Source organism: Phaethon lepturus, unplaced genomic scaffold, assembly GCF_000687285.1.
Source record: "Phaethon lepturus isolate BGI_N335 unplaced genomic scaffold, ASM68728v1 scaffold1703, whole genome shotgun sequence".
In the NCBI taxonomy this organism is placed as follows: Eukaryota; Metazoa; Chordata; class Aves; order Phaethontiformes; family Phaethontidae; genus Phaethon; species Phaethon lepturus.
The window spans coordinates 65,122-78,176 of NW_010528187.1; the positions used below are offsets into that span (position 1 = coordinate 65,122).

A 13,055-nucleotide genomic window follows, 5' to 3' on the forward strand; every position below is an offset into this window, starting at 1 on the left:
TGGGAGAGAGACTGCATGATAACCAGACAGTCAGGTGTCAGAGACTGAAACAGATTGCTCCATGTTAACAGACAAAGTGCCCAACCTCTGCGAGAACATAAAATGTACAGCCTCTTGGGCTGGTTTTCCTTACCCATGTATACCGTGAGGGATGGAGAAGGATTGATACATTTCTATAGAAATACACATATTCATGTGCAAAATACATAACTTATGTAAAGGAAAATATTGTTACAGTCTGAACAGGAAACCCCAGGGACTATTTTTAAGACAAACCAAGTAACTTAGGAACTCTGCTGCATTATCATTTGTTAAACTTTGAAAACATTTGTCCTTAATATTTTCCTATGCGTTCTGAACATAAGGTATACTTTACCCTGGAATAGCATGTATTTCAATTCCACCATGCAGAGAACAGGAGTCCTACTAAAATAAGAGTATTTTTTGTGTTACACTGTTGTAACAACAAACATCATTCTTGTTTGAAACAAAGCTTGGTTCTAGAGGTAGAAGTCCAATTTAGGGGGGAATAAATAACTCTACCTGATGCGGCAGGTCATCAGAACTGACAGACATTTCAGATGTACCCAAAGTGGGTGGAAAACCACTTCAGCCAAGTCTGTCAGTGCTTACGTGTCTCAACCCACCATGAAGCTCTAAGCAATAGACAGTGTAGCACAGCAAAGATGGGCCATGAAGCACCTATACTTGAACGGCACACCAGGAAAATGGGAGATGGTAGGAATTTCCTGCTCTTGATCCCCCACATCATTGAATCATGGTCTCACACCAAGTTATAAGTATTTCTTTTTGAAGAGCTGAATAAGATAGCACATAACGCACAAGCTGATTCAGTCATTACATGAGTCTATGATTCTACCTGTCCTGAAGGAATAAAAAGGAAAGGACCTGCTATTTTTTTAAATGAGAAACTTTATTCTGAATTTTGTATTACCCGAGTTTGTACTCAGGCAGAGTAATTAACAGCTTAGCTGTTACACAGTTACACTTTATAAAGTTCAATGGCGTTTGTCATTTAAAGCAATGTGAGGAGGTGCCAGACTATGTCATCGAGACTTTTAGGAGTGTATTAGGCATCTAGTTTATATCTCAGACCCTGTGAATGAAGCACTGCTTCCTGCACCCCTACTTTTCTCTCCATCTCTCTCAGTTTAGATTGCAAGGTCTCTAAATAAGGGCCATTTGCTCCTGCACCTGCTCAGTGCCTACTCTGCTAGCTGTAGAGCAGCACAAATAACATTGTCACCTGGAGGAGCCTCCCTGAGTAGATGTCACTTGCTCCTGTCAAGATATGAAAAAATAGAGGTTCTGTTTTAATGTGGGAGGTTTTCTCTTCAACCAATAATTTAAAAATCTTCCCATATACATAAATATCTCAAACATAAGAGAAAAGGGGAGATATCCTCACTTGTATCAGTTTGATCGCAGAAATACTACGTCTGTATTATTATCAGCCTTACTCCTGGAAGAAAGAGCATCTAGTCAAAAACACCCATCTGCTAATCAAACCAGAACTGAATGCATCAGCTCCACAGTCTTTGGTAATGCTGCTGGATGACAATGCCAAGTTTTCACTTTTATTTGACAGTTTTCCCACAAAACAGGGAACAGCGATGTCAGCTTACTTCCACATTTTGTGCTTTAATCACAAAGCACTTGTGAGAGCACTTCTTACTTTTTTTTCCAGGAGTGCCGAAATAGCCTGTGGTAGATTGAGGGGTGTCATTTCTCCAAGTGTTTGGAGAAGTCTGATGGGATGTGCAGTTAGTAGATACCGGGCAGGCAGTAGTATTCCCTCAACAACATTATTCTATTTCCAGTTGTTTGTACGGCTTATACCTAAAGTTCCACAGTGTTAAAACGCAAATCTTGTTTGAGAATTTAATACTAAAAAGAGGACTTGGTTAACAGCCCTAATAACAAAACTCTTTTTTTGCTCATAAACCCAAGTGCAGAGCAGACAGTAACACAGTGACTCTTTAATACACCATCAGCCCAAGACATTTCAACTTTTGCCTTCTTTTAAAATATGGTAAAAGCTATGAAATAGGTACAGTTTCTGGTTTCTCTGCTCAAACTGTCACAGAAGAAACTAGGAGAGATCTGCTCCTGCCTGAAAGTTTGCAGTAGGTGGGAAAAGTAAGAAAGAACTGCTAATAGAAGTGAGACACATCCCAGCTACCTGAGTTCAGACACAGCAGCGAGCTCTATAATTATTTTCCTCATTGTTGTAAAAGTAAGGGTAGGATAGCAGGGAGGCTTCAGGATGCCTTGAAATTCCAGGCAACTCATTTAACAGCTACAGGACAGATGTGAGAAAACAAGCAGAAGGGCTAGGAAGCTGGAGACTGATGGTTGATTTGCACCTCATTACAGCTCATTGCCCCTCTCAGCCTGAGAGCTGAGGGGCAGGCAGCAACAGGTGTACCTTGTAAAGCTGATTTTCCAGCACATGAGCCCTCTGCTAATTTGAGTATCAAAGTTCATTCAGCTAGTCCTCCTCAGAGGAACAGCTAAAATAGCTTTTGTGATCCTGTGCTTTCTCTACCAGAGCGGAAGAGAAGGTATTTTTCCATATGCTATTGTAAGTATAAGGTATCAGACTGTTGTTTTTTTTAATGGGGAGTTACAAGCAATATTTGAAAACGCATTGTACTTAAAAAGACTAATATTCTTTAATGGAGGCTTACTTATATCTGCTTGAGGGCTCATGTGTACTTAGTTAAATTTAAGTATGTTCTCTACAATCTTTTTTTCTTCTAAAAGACATTCTGTATCTTTAATATAGGAGACTGTGTCAGCTTCCTGGCATTTATTTTTAAGGAATAAATCTTTTAAATCAGCCATAATAATAAAAAGCAGTCTGTTCTTTAAAATTACTCTGAGATTCTTATTATTGGTGTTGTGGGTTGTTTGTTTTTAAAGTATTCCTGTGGCTAAGGACATGTTCATTAAGGTAAGTGTTACTATTTGCAGGTAGAAAGATACACTTGGAGATCTTGACTCTGCATATATAAAACCAAGCTGCTGTCAGGCAGGAGGCTTGTAATAAACCAATTTAAGTAAAACATTTAGTATTTATGTCTATTGTAATTTAGAATGATAAATACTTACATGTGATTTTCCTCTTTGCTTCACAAGATTATACAAGTGGCAACTCTTTTGTTAAATGCTAGTGAGGCAAGTTGCTGCTCTTGAGAAAATAACTCTTTTTTTCTACCTAAAAGCAGGGAGTTAACTTCTTGGGGAGGGGGAGGTTGCTTCATTTTGTTTCTTGATGCACAGTTTGAGTAAAAAGACATAGTTCAGTGAAGTCTATATCCTTCTGGGGGCAAGTTGGTATTTGTACTATGCAGGGGAAATCCCTTCAGGGTCAAGGAGTCTGGTGTTCTGTCCCTGTGGGCAGCCATGTCAGTCCCTCTCACATGCACACATCACCTTGTGAACTCTAGTTATACAGCTGTTGTTTAATTTTCCTCTCCCTCTACCACTAACGGAAGTCTGGTCTGTAATGGTCCTATTCTGATAGGCTGGCTACAAGTAAAACCCAGTCTTGAAGTATCTGAGGATTGCTGTTGCTGGTCGTGGAGGTTATGCTGTTAACATACACTGGACTTCTAACTGCTCCCCTGCTCCTTACTTCAAAACAAGCGTTGTTTTTTGTGTATTTTTGGGTGTTGTTGGGGTTTTTTTAACATTGTATACGATCTTCTGGAGAAAAGCAATACAGTGTATTTTCAGAGCTGAGGAGTTGAAAGTGGTAGAGTCGTGGAATGCAGGTGTATTGCTGCAATATTAGGTGCAAAATGTCATTTAAAATCTGGTTCTTGGGAGCTTCAGCTAGCTTTATCTGGTGGCTTTTTTTTTTTTTAAATACTCTATCTCTTATAATGATCTAAATGTCATAGCCAACTTCCAATAGTATTGCTTGTTTTCCTCATTTCTTTCCAATGACAAACATTCAGTCAAGCTGCTGATGGCTGTAACAGAGCTCTGTTCAAGTCTGACCATGTTCATTGGGTTACACTTGCTGGTGGATGGTGTTTATCAGTGCTGATGTTTCAGCAGTTGCTCTCTTTGTGGGGTGAGGAATTGTGACTGAAGTCCACAGTGGAGCAGTGTCAGATGAAAGCTCCCAACTGCTCAGTTCAGAGGAGAAGGTTGCAAATTGCAAGGTAGAGATAGATTTCTCACTTCAAATGTGGCTTTATGCCTGCAAAATGCACCTTCCGTGCCTTAGTCGCCCATGCATGCTTATCTTATTGGAAATATCTTTTTAAATGTTGTCTGTGAGAATAGGTAATAAAAATACAAATAGAACTGAAGTGCCTCTGTAGAGTATGCTTCTTGGGAAATTCCCTGTGTGGTAGCGCGACTGCTCTAGTTGTGGCTAATTAGTATAAGAAAGAACCGGGGTTTAGTTTTTTTCTTGTAGGCCCACTGAAATGCTGAAACTCCTTTTGTACTCACTTTTCCCAGCTCCCCACATCCCCCCAGCCAGTACCCACAAAGAGCAAATCCAGAAAGACAGCCTAGTATTTTCCTGAAAGTAAACTTCATTTAAATCTTGGCTTCTGAAAACTGTTGTGAGATGGTATCATGAAAGCTGCAGGCTCAGAATACTTTAACTGACTTGTGTAGCTGTGGCTGCAGGGTTTGGCTGGGAGGCCACTGAAAGAGATTAGAAACTGATAATGTCTATAGCTGTAGGAGATACCTTCAGTAAAGAGCTGGACAGTTGTTGCTATTGCACCTGAACAAAAAGCCGTGGAACCAGGGAAGGAAGTACGTGCTACAAATGTCATCAGAAGTAATAGTTACAAAAGTTGTGTGAGACTTTTGTTTCTTTTTAATGAACACTTTTTATATTAAAAAAAAAAAAAAAACAAAAACAACAATTTGGGATAAATTGGTCTGAGTAATATTGCTTAGTGCTTCCTTTAATCTAAAGAGACAGTCAACTGCTAGGTTGCAGGGAGTTCTTCAGTTCTTATTTTTGCTCCCCTCTCCTGGCATGGTTATTGTATTTAAGAATAAGCAGTGAGATTTCAGAAAGTATTTCTTTCTTTCTTCCCCACCTTTTCCGAATCCACATCACTTTCGGATCACTGGAGAACTAAACATCATGTTTTTTGTCACAGCTGGTATGTGGTCCAAGGATTTTCAAATCACTTGATACCAAAGCTCCTAGCTGTCTGCTGAACAGAAAAATTGGCACAAAGAATATGTGTATGTTGATCATCCTGACTTTTATATTTTTGTCTCTATTCTTTCCAGATACTTTGCTAAAGAGGCGAATTGATAATGTCTTCAGAACATGGAGCTAACAAACGGCATCATAACCCAGTGGACAGTATATGTAGAAAGATCAAATCTATCCAAATGATGGACCAAGTCTCTAACCCTGCTTTGCAGATACCAAAGTTTCAGTCCCGGAACTTTGACAGTTCACAGTGCAATATAAAAAAAAATGTAGAAGAAATACTGAAGCAAAGAACTCTTAGAAGTCATGATAGTACTGGTCCACACTTAATCAGTCCCAGCAGTGACAGTGTTTTCTCTGCAGACTCGCAACTGCTGTCACCTTGTCTCGAGCATATATCTGACTCCTATTCTCCACATGTTACATCTTCAATCATTAATAGTGAAGAGAGATCCAGCAACTCATGGATGCCAGTATGCCCCATGGAGAACTATTCTCCATCTTACTTCAGATCCAGAGAGGCTAATACCCAGAACAAACCGTGTGCTTTATCAAATATCAAATCTAAAGATGTACCTTGTGAACAGAAGTATCTTACATCAAGTCCAAGTCCAAATTTACACTTCTTCACATCTGATAAAATGTCAGAAAGTGTGGTGATGCAATCTCCTGTGCCAAAGAGATTACCTTTGAGTGAAAGAGGTAACAATCTGGGCGTGAGGTGGGTGGGTGTAGAAAAAAAACAACTCCAAATTGAAAATCATAGACATCCAAGCGTTCAGCCTGCATAGGTGACATTTATTTACTATATAAGCTAGTAACAATACATTTTGGAATCACTAAAATCCAATAAGACTGCAAAAAGAACTGAGTTAAATCTTAATTTTTCCCTTTAAAAAATGTTAATGTAAATGTAAAAAGTGAGGAACTAGTAAGTCATGTCAAACTCTTTTTAATTTGCCAATTCTGTTTTGTCAATGAGAGATTTGACTTTTTATTTAGTCTGGCTTTAATATAAAAAGATATATGAGTTTTGGTGTGGATTCTTGTTTGGGTTTTTTTTAAGGATTATTTTCTTAATAATCTGACCATGATGATTTCTCTGCAATATATATGGAGGGGGAGGGAAGAAATAGCTGGACTCTTAAAATCTTCTGGTTCATATGTTTACTTCATGCAAAAGAATAGCTAGCTGCCAAAAATGCATGTGTAGAAGTAGATGCATAAACCAGTTCCCAACTCAGAGGCTCCAGCTATAAACAGTTCCTGGTGTGATTTGGCAGTAAAAGCTCTGTTTTTATTGGTGGGGTGGAGAGAGCTGGCTGGTTGGTTTGGGTTTGAATCATCTTAAGAAAAAAAAAAAGTGTCATTCAAGCTGTGGTAGGCTATGTGTGCTCATGCTATTATGAAAGTAATATTGTAGTTAGAAGCTGTGGTGCATGAAAGTTGTTATCAGCACATAAAGACGGACAATAACAAACATTCTTCATAGGATGGAAGCAGTCACTGGGGTACAAAGCTGACCATGTGTATGATGTGAGCTTGATCTGTGAAGAAGACCTATTGACCACTATCTTCTGTGCATGTGACGTAGAGCATACAGGTTTGCCAGTGGCTTTTCATTGCTGTTTTATTCTTCTTTCAACAAATTTTCAAGGCTGAGATCATGTTATGGTTCCTGAGACATGACAATCTGTGATATGCTTAGATTGAGTAGCTCCCTTAGCTAGGTGGCTGTATGTGTGGCAGATGCAGAATAAATGTCTGTGCCTCTTTTGCATGGTGTCTGTCTCTTCCCTCCCCTCAGCCCTGTGGATCTTTGCTGTATTTTAGCGCAGAGAAAGTGGAGAAGCAACATGATTCTAGCAATGAACCTTATGGGAAATGACTGTTTGTTTCTTTTAGGCTTTTTCTTAATAGAAAAGAGAACTTTGGGGAAACTTCAGAGCAAGAGAGAATTCCTTTGAGTTCCACCTCAAACATGACTAAAAACAGTAGAGAAAGGAGTCATCTAGCAGTGTAAGATAATGTCAGTCACAGGGTTTGCCCAATTTGATGAGACCTGAAAGTAGTAACATAGCAAATGTGTCGAGTTTGTTCCTCTTAAAGTGAGGTCCACAAAATAGTAAACTGGGCTTTCACGCTTATGTATTAGAAAAACAAAACAAAAGCTCTAAACTATTCCTTTCCCGGTGACACCAGGACTGCAGGGATCACTTGCTTGTCCACAGCTCTCTAGTGCAATTGAATACATACTAGTACAGATCAGTAGCACGCCCTTTTACAGCTTTTTATAATGGCCTACTAGACTTCAGTCTGGTATATGGACACCTGTATCTATTTTAGGAAAAGTAGCAGTTTCCAAGATCATTGATTATTTGAGACATACAACTAGTCGGGGATTGGAAGACAGTGGTCTTGAAGAGCTGTGCAACATGCTTGACCCAGACCAGAAAGATATCTCCATGGACCTGGAAACATACCATGCCATCATGAAAGAGTGGATTGAAGACTGTAAGAGAAAATGGTAATAGCTTTTTATCAATCTATATCGTAAAAGCTTCTGTGAAAACAGGAGAGCAGAAAGTTCTCCTGTGGCTTGTGGCTTGTACCTTCTGTACTCTGGAACATAGTATCAGGACACTGTGACCACAATGTGGATTTTGGCTGGAAGCTTTTAAATGTTACAAAGTTGGTAAGCAATCCAGTGTCATACTGTTGTGACTCTTGATGCTTTCTTGTTTCAGGGAAGATGGTGCCACCGAGGAACCAACACCAAGCATGGAAGGCCTGGAATTGAAAGCGCACAAAAACACCTCTGAAGGTGCAGACCATTTTATTCTGTTTCTATTTGGGAAAATTCCTCTTTCTTACTCTATATGCAAAAACTCTGCCTCTTTCAGGAAAAAAGACGCATATCCGAATGAATGTTACATCAGGAAGCTTGGAGGCCTTTGGGGGAGATGTGTCTAAAGGAGACATGTAAGTCCATTTAAGCAATTCTTTCTCAGACTTTAGTTCTCCTAGCTTTGAATTACTTGAGAGTAATTCCTAGAACCACTATTTCAGAAAACTATCTTGGCAGAGTTTCTAATGCTAACCTCAGTCTGCACTAGCTCTTGATACTATCACAGTCTTCCTCACAGCTTCTGCTTGAGACTTAAACACTAATAATTTTTCCTACTGATAGCTTGGGCCTTCTGCGTCCATTTGCCTTCTGCGTCCATTTGCCTTCTGCGTCCATTTGCCTTCTGCGTCCATTTGCCTTCTGCGTCCATTTGCCTTCTGCGTCCATTTGCCTTCTGCGTCCATTTGCCTTTTAAATTCCCAGTGGTCAGAATTTTGACATGTATTTCTCTTTCTTTTTAAACTGTTTCCTTCCCTCCCCCAAGTTCTTAGGTGTATGACAATAGCAGATGTTACCTCCTGAAAATCTGGTCCTTGGTTTTGTTCGGGTTGTTTTTATAGTCATGACTGTGACTTGAATTCTGTTAATAGCAAAGCACTTATCTTTGAAACTTCTGGTGTTAGTTAACTTTTGCATTTTATGCATAGCCAAACATCTTAAGATCTGCTTTCTGATGCTTCCCTATCATTTCTCAGGATCTCAAAAGGGTGTTCCTTGTTCGAGTTTCAGTTGAAAGCATAAGTGGAGGATGGTTTAGGGAAAAGAAAGGATCCAGAGATTGTGGAGTTAATACAAAAGTATTAGTGGTGGCCTAAGAGGTGATTAGCAAAGGCTTAAGTTACTGGCATGCACACATCCAGATATGGCATTTGTCTGGTGGCATACTTTAATTGTAGGGAACATTAAAAAAAATGCTTAAAAACATAACAGTTCCTTGTGTCCCTAGAACTGATCAGAAGATGATCTGGTATCTCTGTGCAGAGCAAATGACTGCACATTGAAGCATTACAAGCCCTCTGTGGGCCTTCCTCTCACCTCTCTAATCAGTGCAGCACAGCATCAGGATTTTTAAAAAGTCTAAATTAGCTCAAATCACCTTTCTCAATCTTTCCTGGTTTTGTTACTGGAACAGGGAGACTTCTGACTTGATAACCTGCGTTGTGGACCTGCAGTACAACAACCAGAAGCTTCGTGAAGAGAACAACAAGCTGAAGTTCACACTGGAAGCTGTGGATGAGACCAACAATAAGCTATTGGCAGATAATGAGCATCTACATCAACAAATAAAAAGGTGAGAAAACCTGATGGCACTAGATCCACAGTGTAATGATCATGGGCAGACCTGTCTTCTTCCAAGGGATCCAGCCTTGCTTTATGATTTTTAGCCTCACAGGTGCTTCGTGACAGCAACTTTCTGGACTTAATGTAGTATCTGTAAGGTTTAACCCTCTTGCCTGATTGTTCTGCTCTGTACCTCCTGGTTCTTATAAAATCAGTCATTCATCTTATAGCCTGGGTCTTGCAGCATGAGGTGCTGTGGGTGCACACAGGCAAAATCTTAGGGTAAAGCAAAATCAAACAAACAAATTGTAAGGAAAAAATTAAAAAATACTTAATACTACCAAGAGAACAGCCAAGCACTGGAAGCCTTCTAATCCTAGACCACACACTTGCTGCCAAGCAGAGGGCAAATGAGCACATATGAGCTATTTTACTAGTCCCTTGAGGAACTCAAGTGAGTTGCCTCATTAGCTGAGTATTGCTGCAGCTTGGGGACCTATCAATGCCATGAGTATGAGTCTATTTTTACAGTGAGTTCATAGTGCTCATCTGACCCAATTCGTTCAAACGCGATATAGTTATGTCAACTGCTAAACCATTCCCCCTATCTTCTGGGGAGATTAAGGCGGGAGTCCTGCAGCGTAGCTGGCATGGGGCATGTGCCCTCGTGTTGGATTATGTGCTCTGGAGTGCCCTGCAGCCTAAAGCTAGCTAGGAAAAGGGCCTTGCCCCATTGGTTAAATATACATTGTTTGGAGTATCAGATCAGGATAAGAAAATGCTGCAGACCTTATTCTTGAAAACTGAACTGCAATGGTTTCTGTAACTGCTAACAACAAAGTATTGTGAAGATGAGTTTATGTGCTCAGATAACCTGATATATTTGACTGTAACAAGCTGGATTGTCCAGCTTGCCATCTTGGATAGCAAAGCATGCCATCTTGGATACTATGTTTGCCTGGGGTTTCCTACCTTACTGTGAGAGTGGAAGGGGTTGATAAATAGAGGGGTTAAGTCCATGAGACTACTTACTGGACAAAAATGATGGGATTATGCTTGACTGTTGTTCTTCTGCTAAGTATCTGTGCCAAAGAATAAGTCCCTGGTGGCTTTTAAAAATACTGGTTTTGGTATTTCAAGCCTATCTAATGACCAACTCACTAAAGTTTCTCTGGATTTACTCACCCCACTCTACTCTCCCACCCCTCCCACAGCATCCAGCATTCTGTGCTGAAAGCCAAATCACTGGAAGAAGAACTAGAAGAAGTAAAAAACAACCTCAACCTGTCAGAAGAGAGGAGACAGCAAATCCTCTGCCAGAATAAACAGCTAGTAGGTGCTCTTATTTCTTAGCTTACTTTATACAGTATCTCATACCTTGCTGTGACAGTGGCATGGCCACTCAGACTGAAAAAATCAGTAGCGTGACCTCTGTACCAATACGTGACCTATCGAGGCTTTTTGAGGATGTTTGAAATGTGATTTATTAGTGTTACAAAAACACTGTGAAGTTTTTTGCATGGAAGTTTCTTTAAACTATTATCAGTTACAATGAAGAAAACAATTTGAAGGGCCAGTTTCACATATAACTATGCTTAAACACAACAGCTCTCATGCTGCCATCACTGAGCCCTGTCTGTTTTGAAGTTGGTGATGTTCTGCCAGAAATTCACATGACTTTTCTAGAACCAGCAGGGAGCAGGAGACTCAGTTCAGATGTCCACACAAGAGAGTCATTTTCCAATGCACCCCTAAGTTATTGTCAATGTCCATATGGGCTGGTAATATGGCAAGGGCCTATCAAAAACCTGTCCATTCTAGACTGACAGCTGGAAGCCAGGCAGCACTCCTTGGCACCTCAAAGGGCACAAGCTGCCTACATGAAAGTATCTGAATTGCACCTGAGGTGTCTGAGTAGCAAAGCCTGTGTGACTGTAAGAGGTGTAAAGCAGCCTGATAACAAGGCTGATGTGGCTGCAGCTTTAGCAGGTGTTGCCAGACGCCAGAGCATAGGCTTTCCAGAGAACATATGTTTGCGTTGATGCCATGCATGTTTTTCACGCTACGGTGGCATATCTGCATCTTGCTGTGTGGGCGTAGCTGTAAATTGGTGTTCCGTAGCTCTGTGTGCTGCTGATGGTGGGTATTTAGAAATCAAAAAGTCTTCCATACCAAGCAAGTACACAAGATTTTTTTTTTTTTTTTGGGTGCTATCCTGCTGTGGTGCGTGTATATTTTTGTTTTGCTTTGATTTGAAAGTACATGCATAATTCACCTTGTGAGAAGGAGATAGGGTGGGAGGGATAAATATTATTAGAAGTTTTGTAGTTGGGCTTGTAAGTCCCTTAGTTACTCTTCCTTGTGCAGTGGAGGCACCAAGTGGGATACTACCTTTCTTCATGTCTGATATGAAAAAAGTATAGCATGGCACATAGGCTTTCCACATTTGTCTTTAAGCATGAGCGCAACTAGACTTGATCACTCTTGCCTTGAATACCTCCTTCCTATCGTCTAGTGGTCTGAGCTTTACTCTGATTTGGAATGTCTGTGTCAAACCCGTCAGTGAGGGTTTATGACTTTAGCCTCAGCACTCCCCTTTTTGCTGTGCTCTCTGAAGCCGAGGAATGTAATGCCACAGCTTCATATTGGGCTCTGGATGTGTTTGTGGTCTATTGTTTCTTGGCTTAGTTGACATACTAAAACCAACTTTTTTTTCTCCCTTTTTTTTTTTTTTAATATATCTGATCAGGAAAAAGAAAATCAGTCTCTCATCTTCAAAATTACTTCTCTCCAGGAAGAGGTAAAATAAATCATGACTTTGCAAGTACATGTTCTTGTCTAGCTAAAAGCTCACTATTAAGAAATGAAATGTTTGCCAGACTTTGAAGCCTGACATGCTAATTAGGTTATCAAAACATCTTGCATTTTAGAAGGATGACTTGTCATAAAACTTCATATCCTGAAGTTGCACTGTGCTTTAGACTTTCTATTTGCTGGGGAAGTAAGGTTGGAGAAGTACGTGGCACAAGGACAAATAGCTCCCCCCCCCCCCTTTTTTTCAAAGCTTTATAGACAAATTCCAAATATCTCTAGTTAACACAGATATAAATATACTAACTCCATATTGAAACAATCTCCATCTAACATTTTTTCATTCATATTCACTTCTGTTTCCCTCCTCCAAAGGAGGAGCCCTGTATAGAGCTGTAACTCCATAAAAAATGCAGTGGCTGGGGGCTCCACTCACAGCTGGATCCATTGACACTGGCCAAGGATCTACAGGAGGCTTGTAGGGAATATACAGCTAATGGAGCTATATCTCTAGGCACTTTTTTTTTTGCTTCACGTGGAACTATTTGTTTTTACTTTTTTAATCTATTTAATTAAAGTAAATATTTTATAAACCAAGTTTTATCAGGTGATAAAATATTTTAATACAGTCTGTAAGCAAGTATTTTATATTATTTAGGATGAAATAGAGAAACCAGTTAAATCCTACATAGTAATGAAAAGAAAGCCCCTCATGGATTCAGGAATCTATTATAACAACATGGTAATCATTGCTCTTTGCATGTTTACCACATTCAAGATTAGTCTTTCTGAAAAGCTTGTAAATCCAAATAGCTATTAAACTGCATCTTT

General features: G+C 39.8%; 1 protein-coding gene across 1 annotated transcript in view; it reads left to right on the forward strand.

The window, feature by feature from the left end:
• Positions 1–7,659: 7,659 nt before the first annotated feature.
• Positions 7,660–13,055, forward strand: part of LOC104618077 (lymphoid-restricted membrane protein-like) — a 36,581-nt gene continuing 31,185 nt past the window's right edge. Inside the window, exons 1-5 of the mRNA XM_010283583.1 lie at positions 7,660–7,751; positions 7,972–8,048; positions 8,128–8,206; positions 9,265–9,423; positions 10,628–10,745. Of these exons, the coding sequence (XP_010281885.1) occupies positions 7,660–7,751; positions 7,972–8,048; positions 8,128–8,206; positions 9,265–9,423; positions 10,628–10,745 (525 nt within the window). The remainder of the gene's footprint in view (positions 7,752–7,971; positions 8,049–8,127; positions 8,207–9,264; positions 9,424–10,627; positions 10,746–13,055) is intronic.